The sequence below is a fragment of the Lineus longissimus genome, chromosome 2 (genome assembly GCF_910592395.1).
Source record: "Lineus longissimus chromosome 2, tnLinLong1.2, whole genome shotgun sequence".
Classification (NCBI taxonomy): domain Eukaryota; kingdom Metazoa; phylum Nemertea; class Pilidiophora; order Heteronemertea; family Lineidae; genus Lineus; species Lineus longissimus.
In genome coordinates, this window is record NC_088309.1 from 25,047,801 (window position 1) to 25,073,292 (window position 25,492).

At 40.9% G+C, this 25,492-nt stretch overlaps 1 protein-coding gene and 2 non-coding genes across 4 annotated transcripts in view; 2 read left to right on the forward strand and 1 right to left on the reverse strand.

Moving 5' to 3' along the window:
* Positions 1 to 25,492, reverse strand: part of LOC135483202 (neuronal acetylcholine receptor subunit alpha-10-like) — a 55,411-nt gene that overhangs the window by 16,295 nt on the left and 13,624 nt on the right. Inside the window, exons 2-3 of one of the 2 annotated variants that reach the window (XM_064763859.1) lie at positions 20,221 to 20,329; positions 10,231 to 10,397 (exon numbers count right to left, since the gene is read on the reverse strand). In XM_064763859.1, the coding sequence (XP_064619929.1) occupies positions 10,231 to 10,397; positions 20,221 to 20,299 (246 nt within the window). In that variant the 5' untranslated portion in view covers positions 20,300 to 20,329. Of the gene's footprint in view, positions 1 to 10,230; positions 10,398 to 10,434; positions 10,666 to 20,220; positions 20,330 to 25,492 lie in introns of those variants that run through there. The other variant, XM_064763860.1, reaches the window with a different exon arrangement.
* On the forward strand, positions 3,818 to 3,889 carry Trnaa-cgc (transfer RNA alanine (anticodon CGC)). Its single transcript has one exon. It is a non-coding gene; the product is annotated as a tRNA-Ala (tRNA).
* Trnaa-cgc (transfer RNA alanine (anticodon CGC)) lies at positions 4,051 to 4,122 on the forward strand. Its single transcript has one exon. It is a non-coding gene; the product is annotated as a tRNA-Ala (tRNA).

The following is a 25,492-nucleotide window of genomic DNA, read 5'->3' on the forward strand; positions in this document are numbered from 1 at the left end:
TATAGTCTGACCAGTTTTCCGAGCGTTTCAGAACCAATGCTGATTTTGCTATTGCTATTGCATACGCACTAGCAAAAAGTGGTGGGGGACTTAAAAGAAGTGATCTGTCAACCACAGCCAGCTAAGCGCTTATCTGTGGAGCATACCAAATGGTCCGCACATTAATCAACGTAATCAGAAGAATAAATGAAGCCGGGGACAAGCGATTAGCAGTGCAATCAGCGTGTTTTCTTTTTCATCACCTTGGTCCGTGGTGACCTTGGCCTAAACATGATAGATGATCCTCTACGTTAATGCATCTCATTTAGAAGTCGCGTATAGATTCAGATTGATCAATTCGAGCCTTGGATAACATGGAGATTGATAAGATAACTGATGTAAAGAACGCAACGAAACTCGAAAAAAGAAGCTCAACAATTTTCATCATGCCGTTCACTGATTAAGGTAGGATAGTCCACACGGCATGCTGGCTTAACTGAAAAGATATGTTCTGAGATAACAAGAGGAATAAATTTTCATTGTGAGCTTAACGGTTTGATTTACCAGAAATATACTTCCTTGTTTATATATGTTTATTTCCTCCTAGTAGAGACGGTGAAATTTATTTCAACTCCCACGCATTTACACTTGCAGCGCCGTTTCTCATTTTCACCAAAAGAAATGTATTCGATGGATCATTGATATTTATTTCACAGTGCAGCAAGACATTCGTCAGGTGAACTTGATTTAGAATGTTGAATAATCAAGCAGTACACTGTCCCCCAAAGATAACTGAATACTAAGAGACAAATAATCCAATCTCCCGGGGAAACGAGTTAACAATGTTAAACGGCAAAACGTGAAACGCCACAAAGGGTAATGATCGCGAACATGTACTGTGAACAAGAGTTCGCCTAACACAAGGAGTCACCATCTTTAAAAGACGGTGGAAAAGGTCCAAGAAGGTAAGAACCATTTTGAATGACTAAAGTCTTCAGACGTCTCCTCCGCTTGGACACAGTCCTTCTTCAGGAAAGGTATGGACCCTAACGGCGAACTGACTCAAGCCCTTGGTAGGTTAAACTTGCCATAGAGGCAAAAAGAACGCCCGCAGAATACAAACGCACGAGTTTGTTGCTATAAGTTTCGGAATATGATGATTGATATCTGTAGACAGCCACAGCCGATTTCTGTCTGGTATATCTGTATCCGAGATATCATATCAGGGTTCCACAGGCTCCCCATTATCGTCATTCGTATTACGCGTGTACGTGATCCTTGGGAATCGGATAAACTGATAGTGCAACCAGTACCACCTCAATCGCCAACGAAAGGAAAAAGTAGCTTCCGTTCCGACAGTGAACTCAGGCGCAGAAGGTTTGGGTAACACCATCAACGTTGTATTCGTCCAAACATGATTTCGATAAAATTGTCAACTTTAAAATGAAAAATGATAATGTGCTTGTGAGAAACATAGGCAAATTCCATCAATTCTCCCATGGTGGATGACCATATGGTCTCGGTCCCCTTCTGTCCTTCAAACTTGCGAAAGACAAAATGCATGAATACTATGAACTCAGTTATCCGATCCTTTGGCATTCCACCGCTCAGTCATAGCACTGAAAGCAAAAAGAGACTCGAGCGCCTGTTGAGTAGGCGACGCTTTTAAATGATTAGCATTTTAACTAATTTAACCTGATGTAATTAACTTGTTCTTTGCGAAACTTAGCTAACTTCATCAATGTATCCATTACTGAAGCACAGATTTGCGCAAAACACTGTATTCGGATGTGTTTCCTGCTTCATGGCTGAGCGCTCAAGAGCAAGAACGAAAGTGGATCATGGATCAGCAAGGTTTAGTTGGACAGAGTATGATACCCGAGATCGCCTCATCTTCGTTCACATTTTGATGTCAGATAAATATAGATCGTACAGGTTGAATATTAGTTGCTTGATAGTTACTGTCGGCAGCAACAAGTAGCACGTGACCGAAACTGACTGCCATCGTCGCGCTATACATTGCGAAAATTAATCACCACCAGGATACGCGCAGAGGCAAGGCATTAACTGGTTACCTTTCCCGAAAAACTCAATTATTGGATAATGAGAGGCAATTTTCACCATAAAAGAACTGTCCTCCCACAACCCCTGGCACTCGCCAATCTCAAAGAAACATATTGGAACGAAATTGCAACCTGAATCACACAGACGGTACAAGGACACCTGAGTGTCTACCGATATCTCATTTTTGCCGCCGGCTGTCGGCGAAAAATCCAATAAAAGATATATAGACGCAAAACACGTTATAATCAAATGTACCTCGCTTTTAGGGTCTCAAGCGACTGGTGCATGGAGTTCGTAGATACACCTTTTTCGGCACGGTAACGAGTTTGGAAACGTTTTTAGAAAAGAGGCAAAGTTAGACAAAAAATACGTTGTTTATCATTAGTTTTTGCCACATTCAACCTAATCTATCACGTGGACGGAAGCCGTTGAAGGCAACAGTTGTTATTAACAAAGCAATCGTCATGAAATCTGTGTCTCGTGGATACGTTAATGGATCATGAAAAATGTTGCGTGCGTTGTCTCAGATTCATAAATCATACATTGGCCGTAAAAAAACATCTCTCAACTAAAAAAGTATATAAGTCTATACTTGTTCATTGATGATTAGTCAATGAAATTCGACACACACCACATTATTCAGGGAGTGATACTATAAGAGACCTGCTCCATTCGCAAACTGAACAGGAAAAGAAAAACCGGTTTTTTATGGCATCAGAATATCAGACTTCGCTGCAACTACTCTAAGTTTAATCAATTACTTTAATGAACGCCGGTAATGATTTAATCAGACTTCACTCACAAAGCTCACCGCGGAATCCGTACAAGAGATGTGCAGTTTAATGATCAGCCTGGCATGAATCATACTGGTATTCCTCGTGTATATCGTCTTTTTTATTACATGGTCGCTTTGAAGGGATTGGAACACGCGTTGCGACTTCAGCCACTTTTTAAGGACATTTATATTTCTGTCCAAGTCCTCTTTTAATGATGCTGATGGGTTTAGCCAGCGTTATTTGGTTTTTTTATCAAAACTTGCATAATACTGACCGCGCCTACTTAAGTAAGCTGACGATGTTTAGAATCTCCAGCCAAACACAACTACTATATGCATAAATGAAACAAACAAAAGGCGTAACGCGTGTGTTCTCACAATTGCACTCAAATCCTTACCTACATGATTGTATATATCATGCGTATGGCGCAAAAACCATGAAATATTCTCCTCAGGAAGACGCTAAAGGGAACTCTCTATCATCAAAGGATTGTTTTTCTAATAATCTTCACTAATTACGTCATGCAACTTTATCCCCTCACCATAAATCGAATATTACCATTTATTCGGTGATTGATATGCGAACCACGTAGCTATCGCATGCAGTTTGTGGAGAATTCGCGTGTCTAGACAAGACGGAATGCTCGCGAGCCAACTCAAGCGTACATCATAGAAACTACCATGTGGTATACATGTATCAATTAGTAATTTGAAGATAAAAAAGTTAAACAACATCTCTCCCATATTGACGAGAATGCGCTCATTCGATCTAATATAGATATCGAAGACAACGGCCGACATGAAATGTTTTTTTCTTTTCAATCATGGATTTTTTATGTTGCGGATAAAATATTTTATACGTTATTTATCATTTGTGCTTCGTGGTCGAAGGTCCGAGGCAAATGTACGCCAGTTCACTATTAAGCAGCAGGCTTGGAGATTGGTCTGTAGCAAAACAAACATCTGTTGTCGTAGATGCAGCCGAGCCATTGCCAACATGGGGATGTAGCTCAGTGGTAGAGCGCCCGCTTCGCATGCGGGAAGTCCCGGGTTCAATCCCCGGCATCTCCAATACATTAATTTTTTATTACCCTCCATTCTGAAACGGATCGACGGGCAAGAAATTTTGAAATGTACGCCAGTCCACGATTAAGCAGCAGGCTTGGTGATTGGTCTGCAGCAAAACAAACACCTGTTGTCGTAGATGCAGCCGAGCCATACTTTGCCAACATGGGGATGTAGCTCAGTGGTAGAGCGCCCGCTTCGCATGCGGGAAGTCCCGGGTTCAATCCCCGGCATCTCCAGTACGTTATTTTTTTTATTACCCTCCATTCTGAAACGGACCGACGTCATATTTCATATTTTTATTTTCATATAATCGCTATATTCGTGGCAATCGATCAGCTGAACAAGCCAGACTGTGGATGGTTCAATATCCGAAAGCGAAGTTGATTCGGGGATGACCTGCACTCCATGACTGAACACCAAACATTGAACTGCCAACATATGTTTGCAGTTTATCCCAGTACAGGATCATCATCAATATATACAGACGCTGCTAAACATGCTAAATGGCATAAAGGTCATGTTCTTCTTCATGTTTGCAGCTAGCATGGTCGAGTTCATATCCACTTTCTGGGCAGTAAAAACTGACAGATGCCAATCAAGTTGATCTAACCGAAGTTTGATGTCAGACTGATGGCTTTGACAAGTCAAGTAGATGGAACTCAGAGTGTGTTCAGCTAGACTTCTCTTTTCAAGTCAGCTGGCCATGACGATAGCACTACTTACAGCCGTATCTAAATGGACGCCAGGCAACTCACTGCTGGTTGCTGAAACGACAGACAGACTGAACCCAAATTTAACCTGAGTGTGACATCATGGGCACATCCATCATTTAAGGTATTTGCTCAAACCAACTCAAAATCATTTTGGAATGATTGCATTGCTATCGTTCACTCAATACTCGGATCCGATCTGCATGATATTTTTCTGAACCTAGGTGTGAGTTTTTCCTTAAACTCGTCACATTTGGGTTTGAATGATTGCCTGAAAACGTTAGTTTTAATGTCAATTCCAGTGGAAACGATGTAATAGGTTGAAAATGAATGAACCGCAGTGAGTTGCACTTTATAGCAGCTATAGTACCGTGAATTCGTGCTCATTAGCCAAAAGCTTTTTTCTCAATTCATTTAGTGCCATTTATCAATTCAATTGTAATGATTGAAGCTATGATGTATTGGTAATGTGGTAAAACTGTTGGTAGCACACTACTTGCATTAGTGAGGAAACTTTGTGGATACGGAATGTAATAGTGAAGACAGAGAATCATTTAGCTTAATGCCATATATCATATAATAGCCAATTCCGAGTAAAAATACCCTCACAAAGAGATTTGGTACGTATACTTCAGTCAGCAAAGAGTCGGTAACGAGAGTATGTTTACCAGTCCTTACTCCTGACACCGGAACGTGACTGCGCTGTAGCTGCTGTAACTACCAACCAAAGCTTAACTGCACAAACACTGAACACAACTAATCCCATTCCGATGGAAGGCATCAAGTTGGTTATGATATCAAAGGCGGTCAGTGTGGAAGAAGATCTTTAAATCGCCATGGCCAACCAAAGCTTAACTGCACAAACACTGTACACACCTAATCCCATTCCGATGGAAGGCATCAAGTTGGTTATGATATCAAAGGCGGTCAGCGTGGAAGAAGATCTTTCAATCGCCATGGCCTACTAATGGGCGGTCAGACCCATACCATCTTCGGAAGCAGATGGTCCCTGAGAACCAGATCTTGAGATTGAAACCCGAGATCGACTCGACTTGATGGTCTGCAAATGAATGAGCTTCGCTGATTTGATAAGAACCGCAGGCAACCAGAAATAAAATGCTAATGTGTCCATCTTGCCAGGTTATTTGTTAAAAAAACATGTCCAGAGTTTTTAGTTTGGCCGCTGATTATCAGAGCGATGAGCCAGATCGGGGCATGACTGCAAGACTTGTGTGGGAGATCTGAATACTCCAGAGCTGTATTAACGGGGTACTGAACATCAGGATCAGAAAGTCCCGGGGCCTGGCAAAGTTGACAACTCAGTTGACGATGAAAGGACAACTCATCCTTGAACCAGACCCGCAAACGTGACCACGGCTGTGGTATCATCACCGAACAAGTTTAACATGCTGAACACTGAAGACCCTAATCACATTCTGATAGACGGAATCCAGTTGGTTATCATATCAAAGGTCAGTGAAAGGAGATCCTAATCTCCAAGGCGTGCAAGGTTGGCTAATAAACGGTTATACCCAATTTCTCCAAGAGCAGCCTGATGGTCAGCAAATGAATACGCTCTGCTGATTTGATAAAAAGCCGTACCGCAAGGAATAAAATGCTAACTGATCCATCTTGCCTGATTATTTGTTAAAAACATACCTCAGCACCTTTATTAGATTGGTCGCTGATTATGAGAACGATGGATGAGACAGATGTCATGACCAGGATTTGTAGGGGATTGGGAGGTAGTCGAACAGTCATGGGATACTGAAGTCAAGTCTAAACCGCGACTGGGTATAACATGATAACTTTTTAAACAGTGTCCCAAAGCCTACATGCTTGGCCAACGTGTCGATTTCTTGGCAGTCTTAAATCGGTTAAACTGTGAGAATAAAGATATGCAATTGCAGCTTTACTTGAAAAGCCCTTCGATATTTGCGGCAGTGTTACTAATAAGCTAGCATGGCGTAATACACCTCTTGGTTTATAATAGGTTAAATAGTTATGAATATCATGACGAACCAAAGCAAACTAGCAAACATTTTGCGAAACACAGCTTCCGACCACCCGCTAGTGCAAGGAATGTGGTATTGCCGCGTAACAAATAAAAAACAACGATACTTCTAATACAGAACATCTGATGGATTCGAGTGATATTTCCCCGACCCTCAAAAGTAGAAAATTATCACTCATCTACGTTCACTTACAGTAGCGCTCATTCAGTGATCATGGGCTAGATTCTCGAATCGTTATACTTAAAAATCAAGTTACCGTTAATGGTAAAATAATTTTCCTGCTAGCGGTAGCTCCGCTTTCTCCGCTGTTTTTCAATTGATTATCGGATTTTTATTAAGGCAGGTCCACCAGAGGTTCAATTGGAAAGCCACATGGCATTAAACGACTCTTGTCTGTATGCACTCGATATTCCTGTACGACACTCCTTCATCATGGGGCGGCTGAACGCACACTTCAATGGCTTTTGGCTTTATAACCTTTTGAAGAGAGCTCCCCCAATGAAATATTTAGCGGTGCGTAGTGTGAGCTCGAATGGAATGGAATCGCTAGATGCATCAGCAAATAACATGAATGGAAGTTATAAAGTCATTAGGACTGTTCAAGTTGGGTTTCTTTTATCCAGAATGGAAATGAAAATCGGTATCGGTTTCTTTTTTTGGTATATCGTGAGTGCTGGTGTACATTCGATGCTTCATTTCACAGAAGAGAAAGTCATCTAGCTAGGTCACGGAATTAATGCTAATCCAGTCAGAAGTACGTTTTATTCCTCTTAATGACCATTATTTTATGCTCTACATGATGCTTAGGCCTTTGTTCATGTTAATTGAAGAAAGGTTCGTCACTTAGGGCCAATTATTTCCATCGAAATAGTGCATTAACTAAGTCTCTAGCGGGATATACATGTACATGTATATCAAATATATTTCAATTGTAATCTTGGTCAGTGGCACACAATATTCTCCGATTGAAACATGCAGCTTGTCTGGCTTTCGGCAAATCCTAGTTCGCTTGGCATTTGGCCAGATGGAAACTATTGTTTGATCTGGATGTTTCTTGAATGACATTGCAGAGGAGCTTGCCCAAAGAAATGTTTCAGCTTGGCCCGGCCCCGGCAATTTTTCTTTAAAGAGTGACCCATGGACCAGATTGCTGGATGTAACATAGCATGCTAAACGGTAATTCCTGCGTAGATAAACTTTATCTAATAACACTCTCTCTCCAAGCAGATCAGATTTGTTTTCATGTGGGATACATTATGTTGTTATTAAGTAAGGCTATCAAAAGAATGTTTGCTGAATGCATCGATGGAATAGCCGACCAGCTGGTCCATATACTCTTAGTTTGTTCTACGGCATAATTGATGGAAATGATATCATGAATAACGTAGTCAAATACCTGCCGGCCATAGAAAGGGTAATGTTGCGCACGGTACAAATATCAGGACAGAGGCAACTTCTCATAAAGGTTGAATTATCCTTGAGGTTTTAATCTTATTTCACATGAGGAGTCCGTTGTATGAGAATAATACGCTCAGGTCTTGGTGTTCCAATGATGTTCAATAAAAGAGGCAAGCCAAAAGGAAGTAAAGAATAGCCCCAATGACGCATTGACTTGAAAAGACGAAAATAATTTTCTTAATGTATCGTGATGTTTCAAAGTGCAATGCAATTTCTTGATTACTTTTTTCGAATATGTGGGATGACTGAAAAGAACTTGCTTTAAATGTGCCTTTACATGCTTTGATGCATGGGTGAGTCAATTGCCATCCCTGACGTTCAGTGTTCGGATTGGTACAATACAGGATGAAAAAACAGCCCGCCTTTTCTCTCCACGAGACGGGAAATTATTACGCATGACAAGAAAATGACTGGCCAGTACTTGTTACCGGAAGCTTTTCGAAAGAACTATGCATTGATTCACTGGTTAGAGCGTCTTTCAGACGTCTTCATATTAGGTGATAACCTTTAAATGGCAAGAGGGAGAAATATGTGAGGCTCTAAATTCATTGGAAGCGCTAGATCTTCTTAACAGCTGAAATGAACATGTCCAAGTGTCTCAGTCTCAATTCACTTTTTTATCATTCGATACGAAGTCGACGTCAAAATGATCAATACATATATATCATGTACAGCATGATCGAAAAGATGTATGGTTTATGAAAGGTAAAAGTTCACGAAAAAGTCCGAAAAGAATCTTCGTTTGAAGGTATCAAAAAAACGTTAGGTTGAAGGCCATATTCCACAATAGCTTGTCACGCACAAGGCCTTCGTTATTTCACTATACACGTTGCTAACGAACAAAGGCGTCCATGATACAAGGAGGCGTAAAATGCCGATTTGGAGGGAGATTTTCACTTCATCGACGGATCACTCCGACTACGGCCGACATTTGAAAACAAGTATATGATAGAAATTGATAAAGCTACACTTGGCTTATTAAAATGACCCGTCGGGTGATTTCAAACTGATGTTCATCTTTACAGGAAAGCAATCAATCATGAACGGACAGGGACGAAAATTATTGTCGCGTGATTTTGACAGGACGGCTCGAGGCACTTTCGTACCTTAGCGTGAAAGAGGGACCAGCACACTTATCGTTCATTTGGAAAGGTCAAAGTGGCTAACAGAAGGTATTACCGAAAAGCGTTTCTTTTGAATTCGGGGGGAAATTACTGTTAAAAGTATTTTGGCCAATTTTAACATTTGAGCTCCGAATAGAAAATTATGTCGGTCACAAATAAAGTATTATATAAACGCGTCATTCCAAACCAATTGGTAATTTCAGGCTTTACCAAACCATTCCATAACAACATCAAATAACTTCGACCCCATGCCGTTAGTTTGAGGACCCATAAAACCTTTTTACGTATTATCACAGCAGTAAATCAAGTCTGGCTTCGTGATAAAAACCTCAATTCCTTGTAGTCTAATGATTACGATTGGTTTGGAACAAACTATAAAAAGATTTTGCCAGCAAACTGCTTACACATAAAGTCAAAGCAAAGCTAGATTATGTAAGAGAGATCTTGACAAAATGACTTCTGAATCCAAAATTGTTAAACGTCATTGACGGAGAAGTATAGACAAAAAAATGCAACCTTGCGGATAAGTGTAGCAATATTGTTAAGTAAAATAAGGTGAACATAATAATACTTTGGACTTGCGTATTGCACAGTCAGAACAAGATAAGACACTTATTCATGCTTATGAGAATTAAAGTCAAAAGCCGAGAATACAATAGTCAAAGCCTTTGCAGTGGGCTGTCTTTGGTTAACTAAAGTCAAAAGGATACCCGCCGAGTTATATCACTTCTCACTATTTCTATACACTATCGGAAGTGTTGATCATTTGAGTTGACTTTGGGTCTTCTAATATTGTTTCATCATTGTTAATCAATAAGATAAAATAATAACCTGAATAAAAGAAGAAGATTATAGCAGAACATATGAATAAACTGAAACAACCAGAACTTGTTGAATGGCATGCTGTAGTTTTTTATCTATTGGGTAATTTACGCCTGGTTTTATGACAGAAAAAAGCTGCAAAAAGAAGTCATAAAACAATGAAAAAGACGAATCAGAAATCAGAACTGTATACAATCAAAGCAAAATCTACTTACCATATCAGCAATAAGGGTCAAAGTAAGACCAAACTTGACGGTAACCGTATCGGAAGCATTATACACCGGCCTACCAGCCGTATCATAATGCCTTAGCAACTTGGTCATCAAGCGCTGCTCGTCAGGGATCTTATTCCGTCGTTTTTTTTTAGTCCTAACGTTGGTATCTAAAAAATAGAGAGTATAGAACAGATAAGGACTTACCATGTCGGAGATTTGCGTCAGCGTTATTCCAAATTTGACAAGGACAACTGCAGACGCGTTGTATACAGGTCTCGATGCAGGTTCGTAATTCCTGAACATAACTTCCATTAGTCTTTGCTCATCCGGAATGTAGCCCATAACGATTGATAAAGAAAATAAACTACACAAAATGTAATAGAACTGTCTCATGGTGAACATTGTTATCCTGTTTGGTCACTGATAATCCGCATGCTTCGTAAGTATTCCAAGTCATCACCCCACAGCAGCGCGCATCAACATCGAACAGGTAAGCGTCACACTATACCGCGCTGATAGACTTGATCAGGACGAAGTCCTTTCGCTAGACCGACTTGGCTTCTAATCACCTATGGCTATGGGGACCAACTAAATCGAATGAAACACTTGGACATAAATCTATAGGTGAGACTATATTGAATTAGACTGCAGTTGTTAGCTGTTTGGCTGCATTACGTTGCGACGTCTGCTAGAATGGGCTAATGGCAGCCACGCAATCACGTTAAATCTCACTGGGCGACTTCTAAATAGGGTCAATTCAGCTGGCCGTATATCGTCTTAATCTGTTCTTGATATGACATTACATGGGCTATGAGAATTCAGTAGCATTATATAGTAGATGTGACGCTTTTATTATAGCTCTGTGATGTGGGATGTTAGGGATGCATCGTTGGAGCGCTGTGGGTCATCATGTAATATCATTAGGTGCTATAGATATTGTGTAAACATAATCAAGTACCCCTGAGCCTGGCGCCGATATGCAACCCAGTCATGACATCATTACCTACATGTCACTGTTTTGACAATCTCATTTTGTTTGTGTAACCAAAGAGAGAAGCTAATTTTAGGGATAGTTGTGGTGTCGACTTAATTGTCAATAAAGTTGTATTTAGTAGATATGATACAAAAGTATAATGAATTTATTCATGTTATATTATTATATTATTCATATATTTATTGGTTAAATCCAATAGAGAGGAAGTGTTCTTGAAAGCTTAAAAATATCGTCTCACAGGCATTACTATAGAGTGATTTGTCTGGTATAATTTGTAGCTGGAGTACATCCTGGATTGATATTCATTTTATTCAACAACGTGAATTTAAGCAGCTCATCAGTCTATTTCAAGATATAGTTTCAGACGCATTGAAGAAAATAATGGCGAAACAACACGGTGTGCATTCGCATTCTTGGTTTGTTATTCAAGGTAGCAAAAGTGTTGTTGAAACAAGCAAAGTAGGCTCTGGTAAGCCGTAGAGGAATTTCCAATTTTTTACGTACTCCGCATTTTGTGGACTGCCCACAATAGTTGCTGCGCTCAGAGGCTTCTCCTATGCCACACTATAGAATTCTGGACTAAACCCGTCTATTGTCTTTTAACAAAGCCCGTTTGCACCTCGGCCTGAATTCTCATTGTTCGGACGTCTTAAGGGTAATCAGGGCAAATCTTGATTACGCCGATCCTCATGAAACGTCTTTCTGAGTTGTGAAATGCCTAGACCGGCAAGAATCGGAGTACAGTGTCTACTTTGCATCTGAACTCTTTTTTTTCTTTTTTCTTGATCATGCAGTTAAATAGGGTGTTACAGACTAAACCAGACTGAATTAGCTTGGCTTACGTTTGGAGACGTATATCCAGCCGGCGGTAGTAGATCTACCACAAAGATAATGAGTGTTGCGCGGGCTGGTCAGTGAAAACCCCATTAGCCTCCCAGGCCAAATGCGTGATCAATTTGTCAGTACAAAGGAATCCTGGCTGTATAATTGAGTGCGCCCTTCAACATGTTAATACCTTCATTAATATCTTATATAGATGGCGATCGACGTATGAAAATAAGATGAGGACAGATCGGCTGCTTAATAAGCTAAAAGTGTCTTCTGTCGTTGACGCGCTGAAGAATCGAAAACATTATACCCGCTTCAAGGTGGTCAGGGAGCGTTCGTGGCTGCCTCCGCTATGAGGTAGCGTTTTACCTGACCTCTAATTGGATTGATTTTCCAGATAAAACTCAAGTCCCTTAATTATCCGTTACATTATCAAGTCACATCCCTACTTTCAATGCTGAAATTCGCTTGCCAAATGCCCAGGTTTTAAAGCGCTATCTGGCCCACTAAAAACGGTTTACTTTTGGTGTTTGTCAGGCTGGCACTTATGGTTACCCTAGACCGATTTTAGCTGCGCAGCGTAACAAAGGAGTACTTCCGTGATGCTGTAGTTGACACGCCCCCTAATCAGCAACTTTCGATGAGTGCATCTGATGTGACCCTCAGCGACCCTACCTCAGGCCAACCTGGCGCTGACAGATGCCCTTGGTCGATAATCAGTCACAATACACGACTTGCTACTGTCATTAAGACATCAATGGGATAATTGTGATTGCTCTGATCGCCTCGCTTAAGTCGACGGATCGGGACATCCGACTGCAACTGCAGGGAGAGGCGAGATTTGCTGCATTACATTTTGATGTGACTTTTCCGAGAACACTTTTGCTGTAATTGGTGATCTTGATCAGGCGGAATGCGTCAGATGATACTCATTGCATCTGTATACCAAGAGAGACTATCAGCAGTGTCAGCGGTGTTGATGACCTTGAAATTAGTGCATTTTGTTTCGCTAAAAGTGAATTTGAAGACAACTGTGTTGTAAATCGAGCAAAACAAACTTGTATTGAAAAAATCTAACGAAAAGTCGCACATCTCTATAGACTTCTTTCTATCAGTATCGTTAGAGGAAGCCCATTGACATCAGTACTCCCCAAGTCATTTAGTATGCATAGGTACTTTTTCCAACCATTCACATTTGAATTTGCCACTGAATATGATTGAATCAGCTCTCTTAATATATAGAATTTAAATGAATTGGTAACAACGTGGACCTGCCAAGAGCATGAAAAATGATCGCCAATAGAATAGAATTTAATGTCGATAAGATAGCCTTTGAGTTTAGATGAAGTGTCTTCTTGTGAGTGGGTGAGATACGCAGACATGGTAAGCAGTCTCCATTAGTATTCGCCCGCACGGGGCCAGAAGGAACAAATCTACCTAACGAAGGAAAAATTATGGGCATTGCGTGTGACTTGGACTTGCACCAAGGAGGAGAGCGGACATGAATCCCCAACGGAGTTCTTCGTTTACAATTTGTGGCTTGTTTTATTGGTTTCTCACGTAAGAATTTGTTATGCGTAACACGTGGAAACCATAAAGGTTAAGTAGGTATTCCTTCAAACGGAATCTCATTATATTAACTCGATAGGAATTCTTCAACAATTTTAGGTACATGTTTCTCGAATATCGCAAACATGTGATCATGTGAATGCCGTAGTCCAAATCGCCTATACCAAAACGGTAATTGACGCACTTTCCTCTATCCTCCTTCGACTTGTAGTGCAGTGCTGTCGCCTTTTCGTAATTGGTATGCAGCAAGCACACGGTACACTCAGTAGTTTCTCTTGACGATTTCTATGATATTTCTTGTCAAAGCCGACAAAGACTGTTTGGCTGTACTGAATGCATGTTAAGTTGCGTAAGTGATGTCTGTAATGGCTGTAGTTCGTATTCGCTGACACATATCGTCAACCAAGTTAAAATCAAGTTGCAATTGGCTAAGTTCAAGCTTCGTTTATCAAATGAATGCAATTGAAAGTATTGAACTTCTGGCCATAGATGTCGAGATGACATTATCTTAACTTGCAACAAATCCATCAAAGTTGATAAACTGTGTTTGAACTTTGCTTGATGACTACGTGCTTATCTAGGAGTGCATTTACCCCTTCAACATGTCCAGTGGTAACGGGATGACACAGGTAAGGTAACACTTGTGGCGCATCGTCACCTCCCAATTACTTCTGATTACTGATCTTAGATAGTTTGGTCACTTTATTCAAAAAAAAACACAAAAAAACTAGTTAGCTCTTGAAACCGTGCGTGAACATTCTGCAAAGACTCACGTAAATGTAAAAACAAAATCCGGAGTTGAATGTTAATGATTATGAATTTTATTGACCTTTTCAGAATTTGAATTTTTTGGTATCACCCCGTATTGGACCAGAATCTCTGAATGAAATATTATTTCTACAGTCTGCTATTAGACCCTGCCATGGCCACAATCAACAAGGCAACTTTTGCTAATCGTCAAGCAACGTGTTTCTCCGTGGGTAGATTGATAAAGTGCATCCCTATCAACGAATCAACTGTTCAATCTGCCGCGAATATTTTTCCCGAAAGATAAATATTGAACTGTGGCGGATACAGGGAGAGTGATGCGAACACAGACTATTTGGGCATTGGATCGGTAATCACGCATAGACTCAGGCAGGGGGCAAATGATAACTTTTGAATATGGTATAAGCCAAGTGTTTGGAAAATAAACAGAGAATGTTAATGAAACAAGTCCCATCCACGGTTTCTTCAAAGAAAGATGTAATTGGACGAAGATAGCCATCTTGCCCATCTGGCACCATTCACGAATTAATCTGTTAATTTACATTTTGGTAATCAAAGCATCGATAGAACTGTGTTTCCCTTGACATTTCCGCCGTTGGACCTTTCAAGATGATACTCGCATGTTCCCTGAGCCTCAGTGTTCCAATTTGGTGCCTTCGCCTCCACACGTAGTTTCTTTTGAGTTGATGACCATCCTACTTTGAATAAAGATTCAAACATCACAAAATCAAGCGAATTACTTGGCATTATCTGAAGTCTCAATTCCGACTTCGAGGCGTAAATCAATGTCACTGCGAACAAGATAACCCGTTTTACCATAAGCAATGAGTATGATCAAAGTGAGACGTGCCCTTCAGCTTATTTGGATCACTATCAGTTCAAAGATCATGATCGATTACAATGAATTCGAATCTTCATTCAAACATGATAGCACCCTGAAATGGATTTCTTTGAGCATGACATGCTAAAAGTGTCTCGTTCTGCTTTCTATTGAACGTCACTGAAATCAAATGCAACTGGAAGTCCATAAACTTTGAACCACAAGTGTATGCATGTTACTATCTGTGATTAGTACGAAACTTGAGCTCCAACATACCACTTAAAAAATTACCTAATTTACGTGCCTGATTCTCAACAACGCATACTGTACGTGCATCAAGTGATACCAACACCATCGCCTCAGCCTATGATCCTTAGATGTTCTACGGCCAAGCATAAAATACTTGTATTAATCATCTTCATATTTATTGATCTACCAACTGCCGTCCTACTACAAAGGTTCGTTTGCTAAAACTAATATCTCGCTGGTCGCCCGCCGTGTTTCATGAATATGATAAGCGCTGGTCGACCGGTGAAGCCCACTTTGATAGATCAGCTGCTTCGTTGAAAGGGGTTGTCATCAAGGCCTATCGATTGCTTATTCTTATCGCGGATCTGATCGTAAACCCACGTGATGTGATTTGTGTTTGTATCACTGAGAAGTAATCGAGAAGTCTTGTTTTATTTATTCGTGTAAAATACATGTACAATATTTGATATAACATGACAAGACATTGAATTATGAACAAAATAAAACGTACATGCATTACACTGGTAACCATGTAGGTCGAGACCTATTATATGGCACCAGATAATATGGGTTGTGGCGTCGGGGTGCCGGCGACATGCGCACTAAGTGGGCCGACAGTTTGCACAACGGCAGAAAGTGACGAAAGTGCACATGTCGTCGACATCCAAACGATCCAACCTTGCGATCCCAAAGACCTAGGCACGGGCCGGGTGGTCAAGATGTTGCTGCTTGAACTTTCGGCCGTACAGTAGTGCTTTCTGGGACCAGCTACTTGGATGAAGAGGCAGTCATCTAGACTAATCGACTGTATGTCCACCTCTCGAATGGGATCGTTAACCAGAGTGATTTGAAGATAAGCATTGTCATTACCCAATGAGACATAGATAATGTCACAGTTAGTTGCCGCATATACCACCAGTCATTTCACTAGCTCAGGTGATTGGTTGAGTGGAGTAATCGACTGCATGTTCTTTTCTCAAGGTTTGACAAATATCCTTGTTCAGCTGAACAACAGATGGAGTAAACTCGCCCTTTATATACCACTTGTTGTCTGTCATTTAATCATAAACCCTTGTGATGTGAACATAATCAGTCGCCCAATGTGAATGCGATAATGGCAACTTGGTGACAGACGGTTGCTACTGAACCCTCAGTCATGTTACGAATGTCACCTGATATGGCCACTCGAACTACGTTGCGGTTGCAAACCGTTCCGTCATACCTTACCCCATAGGCGTTGCCATCAGCACCAGTATCTCTTTGTCAATTGCGAGTTATCTTATACCTTTCCATAGGGAAGACCACCACCATGACAAACGCATTCATCGTGTAGAGGAAACGTCATTATCATGCTGTCACTTCCTTTGAAGAAGACTGAGACTAGTGAGTTGAAAAGGGAATCAGTAATAGTTCATTTGCACCGGTTGACCCCTGATGTCACATTCGTGCCTAAGTGCACACTATACTACTTATCTGAGGAGGAACCTTTAACTACTTTTGTTAATGTAGTAATGATTAAGACGCAGTGCTCTCAAAATGAAGGTCATGGCTTGACTTTCACTTATGTTTTTAAATTATGGACGATTCTCAACTCATTGGTTGCTTCTTTCAACCCAGAAATACAAATAGGTACCAGTTGAAATTGGTGCTGGAGGTATTTTAACAGCTGCTTGATTTCCCATGGGCGATTTTGATGTAGACCAGAAGGTAAACGTTTGATCATGTTCTGTGCCTAACAAAATTTAAACCGCAATTCTTTTTGTCTTGAGAATATTCGGGTTGTGCCACATGGTTTTATAGCAGAAATATGTTGCAAAGAGTACTGATTCTTGCTTTTGGAAAAAGAGTGTCAGCATTGGCTGCATGTGACAGGCAATCATTATGATGAAATGCTATCTAAAGCTGCCAAAATCATGGATTGGGGTCACCGCAGACGAGCTCCTAACTAACAAAGAAAGCAGACTGCAGTTTCCGACGGGACACAACCCGACCATTCCAGCAGAAAAGAGCTACATTGTAAAGGACAGTATCTGTCCCATTCCAGGAAGAGCACCCAGCCTGATCGATTGGACTGTCATGTTTAGTGGAAGAGAATGCTCAATCTATTTGTTACCAGTCATGATTATTGATCGGCAAGTTGATCGGTTATGTTTCACGTACAGGCAGTCTGGCACCAGTATTGAAATGCTTACTTATTTTCAGACGATTGCTTTTGACGACTACTACAGGCTGATCTAAAAATCTACCATTACATTCTGAACTTTCAGAGCTTTACAAGCGTGGTGATTAATATGTCCGACTCTGAATCTAAGGGTCGTGGGTTCGAAGCCCGAAGATCTTGTATCGGTTTGTGTCTTTCACACGACGAGCTCAAGTGAGCACTGAAACAAATGTAACTACTTGCCGCAGCAGTGATGCCCCATTGGGCCTCTGCGAAGGACTACAGTTTTAATGGCTGTTGTTTGTGAAATGCTTTGATACATATCGACCTTAGTCAGTGAAGGGCACCATACAAAACTGTCAATTATCATTTTTGGGAAGCTGTATGAGAGCTTCTTTTCTTTCCCTGAAGAGGCGTTCTCTCTCCAATTATGGTTTCATACACCGTCTTTTTTATTCAAGAACTTTGGCAGTGTTCCACTCTTATTTTCGACTCTAACATCCCGCCAGACACCAAACAAATCGATTTATGGATACCGCAACAATCTCGCCTATAGATTCGACATCGACCATCTACCCACTTTCTTTATTTCATTCCAAGGCAATTTCTTATGATAGACTTTACGGTTGAGTGACCATCGGAACGAAAATGTCATTTGAGCGTGAACGCCGCTGATTTTACCCGTCAAACTCTTAAAGGTATATAATGAACGCTGATACCATGACTTAAAGGAACCACCATTAACAGAACAGAGGTGCATTTTTGATAACCGAAATCTGGCGCGATCACTTAAAACAAGTTTCTAGACCAATTTGAAGAAATAATCATGTGGCGATACCCGATTCATCCCTCCCCTTCCATTTAATACGAATCATCCCAATCTGCTGATGATGTGTTCTCTCCCAGCGAATATTATGTTGCCTCGGGCTGGAATTAACGGCATTTCGCAACAAATTAAATTCGCTTCGATCCGCTGGTAGCTGGGGTACGAACCGTCCGCAGCAGGTGATTAACCTGACGAACGCACTTCACAGCTATGCCCGTAGCTCCCGAGCAACTGACGCATCTCGCCAAGGTATCTCTGCCAATGCGAATTCCTAGTATTAAACAACCCCTATAACCTGATGAGCCAGCGTAATTTGTGGAATCAGCCAATAAACCATTTTAGGCCGGTTACCATAACACATGCTGACCGATCGGGGGGGGGGGGGGGGAGTACTCTGCACTGCCTGACTTTCGTCTTCGGAAAATCCGATTTCACCGATGCGTAGGAGTGAAGCGGTATGTCTAACCTTACTGATTGCATTTCTACTGAGAAGGCAATTACATACACACTTAAATACATTGTTAGGGCTTGCAATTTCCTGAACAAGACTACGGAGGATTCGATGTCAATACCTATATAATTGTCCTATTGAGACTTGAGGCCATAACTGCAATCAACAAATTGACATCACATCATCTTATCTGCCGAAGTAATCTAGTTTACAATTACCAAGTATTGATAATGATAACGTTGGGAAATAAAAATGCTCTTTCCTAAATAAATCAGAAAGGGACTTGGTTTAGGTCGTCACTAGTTTTGAATAGCGTATTCAATAAAAACGTCAGATTTAGTTTGAAAGTGGTATATCACACTGATATCAAAGCTATCTAGTGGAGTTTTACTGCACAAGACATTAACATATATGTATCTAATGAGGTTCGACTAGAAGATTTTCTTTAATTCGTTACAATAGTCCAAAGGTTTCAACAGTCTTTGATCGGTGAAACGAGAGAACCAAAGGTTCTTGATGTTCATTATGGAATTCGGCAAAAACTTAACACAAAAATTGTCTCAAGAATGTTCACCGAGCCGATTTTGTACGATCCTTGGTTGAAATATTGGCTACCATTTCCTTTGGGTTTGAATGTGTTTATAGTGCCACCAATGTGGTCGTTTCTGATTCGAAGATTTGCGTTGCCTCCCTAGAAATGTGAGGCCATTGGCATAAGTTCATTTTCAAAGCAAAACACAGATTCGTTCTTTAAAACTAGTGATAGCCCGCGGCCTGGCAACGGTATTGTGTTACATCAACAGCAGCATATAAAAACACACACCTCATTGGGATTGATAATAACCTTGTCAGATCGAACAGTCAGTTGTTTTTTGCGGGAGACAAAAATAATCATATCTCACCGGCCAGGCTTGTCGCGTCAGATTCCGCTCAAACTGTGACCGGGAGTCGCCTTTTGATTTTAACTAAGCCATTATCCCATTGTCAACAGCAGGCATTTTAAAGCGAAATATGATGACAGGCTGACAGCTGTGATCCCATCAGTTGATAGGTTTTACTAGGATTTCCCATCCGATCAAGAGATCGTCACCATGGACACCAAACATTTGGGATCGTCCGTCTGTGCAACGGGGACCATGATGGCGGACAATTCATGGGTGACTTGTATTGCAAACCAAATCAACGCATTTTATGCACCCGAAAGAAGGAAATGGGTGTGTTTCAACGCCGATTTAGGTTATTCTAATTTCCTATAAAATGTAGACTATCTTTTTTTGGCGTTGCGAGAACGCCCGCCCAACGACTTTGTCATTTTTTCACTTACCGTTTTCCGAGGCGACAACCAAGACTGCCAGAAATAATCCCATTAGAATCTGTTGTAATTCCTGTCTCCTCATGTGCATAGCGTTATCTCACACCACGGTCAACAGTCTCTGGAAAGAGGGAGGGCATTTATGCAATCAATCGTCACTGGTAACAGAAAGGGCGAATGGTATCACACAACAGACACTAAATAGTCCCTGGAAACAGAAAGGGCAAATGGTATCACATTACATGCACTCAATAGTCCCTGGGAACATAAAATGCGAATAGTATCACACTCAATGCACTCAATAGTCCCTGGAAACAGAAAGGGCAAATGGTATCACATTACATGCATTCATGCATTCAATAGTCAATAGTTCCTGCATTCAATAGTCCCTGGAATCAGAAAGGGCAAATGGTGTCACATTACATGCACTCAATAGTCCCTGGAAACAGAAAGGGCAAATGGTATCACATTACATGCAAATGCTATCACTTTACATGCACTCAATAGTCCCTGGGAACGTAAAATGCGAATGGTATCGCATTACATGCACTCAATAGTCCCTGGAAACAGAAAGGGCGAATGGTATCACATTTAGAAACTTATTTTGGGTGGGTTGTACCGATGTTTAACTTTATGTCAGTCAAGAAAGTACAAAATGGCCAAAGGAAAGACAAAACGTACATCTTTGAAGCAACCAGATACTACATACGACAGCGAATAGTGGCAAGCATGGGTAGCCTTTATCCACGCCCAAGCTGGCCCTTCGTTAGCTTGTCTCAATTAGTTCATCAGTATATATAAGGACTATCTGCACTTCTCCCTTACCAATCATACAGAGAAACTTGTCAAAGTTCTCAGAAGACCACGCAGAGAATTTAATATCACGTTCGTCGTCTGGGTTTCATACGAACACAACGATTGTCATGAACATGTACACCTGTCTGATGACATTTCAGACGATAATTACAACGAGCGAGGGGCTGGTGTGCCTATATCAGCTAATTGAATGTTTCAACACCTTAATACATTGAAAGAGCATTTCCTAACATTGAGGATAGTTGTTTCCATGACATTTCTGCAGACGGGATGAGAATATTGACCACCAACACATCCATACTATTTAGGCAAGGTCTATGGCATGAAAATAAAAGCCCCCAAAAAATAAATGCATACAAACTCTAACATGATGGAAGGTTTTACATCAGGCCTGCAAACGCAAGAATTGAGAAATGAGAATTTATTGTTACCGGTACCATGACTAACCATGACCTGAAATAATATTTACGATGTTTGTTATAGTTGTTAACGTCAATATTGATAACAGCATCTTGAAGGAATCATACTAAAAGGTTTACATCAAACACATAGCTACATAACCCCGGATACATACACCCCATGCTACATCTGATGGTGTTCTTCACGGGTACATCACAATCTGCCTTTAAATATCATGAGAAAACGTGATATATATTTTGTAGATTACGGGGAGACAAGTGTACCAACGGTTTCAAACACCCGTTATTTTGTTGGGGATAATGTATTCGTTCGGCAGTTGAAGAACGGATTGAGAATGAGAGGAACCTTTTTTTTAATAGGACGGCTTGGGTATCGTGGTCCGTTGTACCAAAAACCAGGATCACTCTATCGCAAAATACCAATCCACGTTTCGAAAATTGGAACTTGGAACAACGTATCAGCTAACTTCTCGGATTTCACGATGAGTGATATTGAATTTGATGTCAATATTAAACAGGGATGTTGCTGATCAGACCTTAGGTCTTTCAGGAGGACAGAGACAAGCTGTTTGATGAATCCTCTTTTTATCTCCAAAAACTAATTCCCGAGATTGACTTTGTTACCTCAAGCTATGTAAGAGACAGCAAACGGGCCAAAGGTGAAGTATTCAGACTTACCTCCTTAATACATGTAGTCCAATAGTCCAATATGAAAAATTGCCTGATTTTATACCTTGATCTCAACATTTGATTGTGATGCGAGTCTAACAGTTAGAGTAATCCTAATGATCTCAAAAGGTAGAATCACCAGTTGTGCCGAGGGAATAGTTACTGTTTATAAAACCATACTGATATTGCGTCACACATTCATCTTACCAAACAAAGGTATCCTAAAGGTTAGTCACATCATGATACATATTGCAAACTATAATATTGATACAATAACACGTAGTCGCGACGAATCAGCTAAATACATATTTTTTCACACTATATTTGCATGTACAAGGACGTATGTGCATAATAACATTTGTTTGTTACAAGTCCACATCTACTGCCTGCAAACAACATACCGCAGTAAAGGTGGACCATGTTCAGGGTCATACTCTTCGCATTGGGATGAGAACATGTGATATCACAGGGGTCCACGTCATTTACTTCAACCCTTCCCCCTTCACAGTTGGACGTGCCGAAGATGACCCCAGAATATCCAAATTATCACGTACTAAGACAAGGTGGGTTTTGGCGACTCATACAATACAGCTTTGATTTCTTTCTGCCATCAGGTAAGAAAGGGCGCATGATTGTGTATGTTATCTTAAAGAAATCGACCAAAAGTGCAGTTTTTCCAAGATTACTTTACACAATATCATCCATTACACATCAGCGTTACGTAGCTTCAACTTTATTTAAAGTGTTACGTTTTTCTTCCCTCAATTCGCTCAGCATATTTTTCTCTTCAATCACGCAGAAGTTGAGCAACAATACGTTAAATCCACCTTTTCCGAACTACAGTTTCTGTACGCATATCACACAGATTGTTTCCGGCAAATAAACGACGTACCCGTCGGTGTGTCATAAATCTCATGGTCACCGCCATTACGAGATATAAGAAAGAAAAAGGTAAGAAAGTAGCATGGTAATTCGTCCTGCATTTGTATTCAGTCTGACCTGTTTCCCGTCGAAGCTCGAATAATCCTCATTCACTCTATCTCTATCGAAAAAGCGAACAGCAGAATCAGACATCAAAGAATGGACTAATTAGTACACAGAAGCGTCCGCTACCTTTAAAGCTAATCTTGTTGAAGAAACCACAACATATTGACGTCATAGATTCGCTGTCCATCTTAGAAGGGGTATCATTATACTTGACACGCCAGTGTCATGGAAGTAAGGTCAAATCCACTATATTATTATTGAACAGTTTCCTGAATTTGGTTCGGTTGTGGGCGAAAGCGGCCGGGAAGTTCATGTATCAAAATACGCCAAAGCAGCACTGGGGCCGAATACAGTTTGGCGGCGGCGGTGACCGCAGCTCTAGTTGTATAAGATGGGGGGTTTTCTCACAAAGCAACAAAACATCCACTTGGATAATATTTTTCTCGCATCGTACGTTGAGAATAAATCAAAACAACGGTTAAGAAATCAGTGTGTGATAATTTGGTTTTTCGTGATATTTTATGAAACCCAATTCAATACTCCCCATTCCACCATCGATGGTCAATCAATGGTAACACTATGTGATAATACTCAAACGCCATCTTGATCACTAGCGGAGAAGCTGCAACAATTTTCATCGACGTTGCAACATCAGTGCGATCATGGTCTATCAGTTGATTCCTAAAGACACACCTGAAACAGGTTCCTTAGCGGCGCAGGATCAACTTATTAGATCTTTCTCCTATCGCAGTCAAAGAGATGACATACTAATATTCAGCTTCACTGAAAAGCCATGGCTTCAGAACTATAATGTATTTGGAACTGCCCTCTCCGATGAGCTTGAACTGGGTATTGTGCCCGTGGGACAGCAGCGGGCACTAATGTAATGAAGCAGTTGGCTGGTGATATCATGACCCATGTTGGCCCTTCCCATATCCTGTTGGTGTAACGCCTGCATTTACTTTTAAACACGCATTTTACATACCAAAGGCAAATTTGCATTGAATTTCTTGTCCAGGTCCTTCATCAAGCGGATGAAGGCTGCGACTCTGAGGAGAAATAAAGTTGCAAAGATTTTCAGCTGGTATTGTTTGAACCAAATTATCATAAAAGTTTGGGAAATATAGCACCACATGATGTCAATGTGCTCGGAACAAGCGGGTGGGGATTGAGTAGAGGTCGGCAGGGTCGACAGCTGCTTACTCATCAATCTTGTTTGCTCAATTACATCTTTCGTCCTATATGGAATAATGAGATTGAGTGAATCTATTCTGCCATGTTCCCGGGTCGTGACAGACTTGGTATGATCAGATGCATTCGACTACATGGAAAAGGAAAACTGTTTGAGGAGCCTTAACGCTGTATTCTATGAAGTGTTATCAACGAACGGTATCGAAGGAGTTCAGGAAGCTACACTTGTTTTTGCAAAATGGAAATCTAGACAAACCAATTTCACGCTTAGCCGTAAGAAATCTTTACCTCGGAGCTTGTTACAGGTTTAAAAACTGCCTGAGGCAACCTTGTACAAGATGTGTCGATATCGAAAGCCTTTAGTTGACTTTGACTTGACCAACAGTTCTGGAAGACGACGCTGGCGTTTTTAATGGGGATCAAGATGAAGAAATAAACCAGTCAGTGCTTTATTTTTCTTTGATAGAAACGTGTATTGTATCAGTTTACTGGAAATATTCACCTTTGCATGTAGCCAATCACATTGAACGTTTCCAATATCTGGCATAACTCATTAAAGCAACAAGTTGATTTCCTCCAACCACAACAACAACCAACCGGTGGCATTATGAGGCTTCCACTTCAAAGCCAACACAACTATACACCGGAAATGGAAAACCAATGTGACCGCTACCGTATCGGCGGGGCGATAAGTGACTTCATCAGGACCGTGGCTGTGAGGTGTGCTGCCAATCGATGAGACAGTCCTCTCCTTTGTCTGACGGGGATTTCTCCAGATTAGTCTGATCGTCTTGTCATCCTGCTTCCGGGGACAAAGCGTCGAGATTAGCTGTCTGCAAATAGCGACAGAGGGTTTGGCACGTTCAGTCACAACAATGACCTGGACCTCAACAGGAAGCTGTGCTTAGAACGCCTGTCATGCATCGGGCAATGCATTATATTCCATTATGTATTAGAAGGCTACCTGGATGTGCCATCACTTGGTAGGATCGACCGTATACATATTCAAGATCAAACTACCTTAAGCTATTTACTACGTATTTCTATTTTCTATTTCCGTGAGGTTCGGGAGCTTGTTCTTTGAATGATCCAGTTCATTCTGGAGTATAAGTGTATCGAGATAGCTATGACCACGATCCACAGTAGCAGTGACAACTTTATGCACCTACGTAATCCTCCTACGAGGTTACCAAATGGCAAAA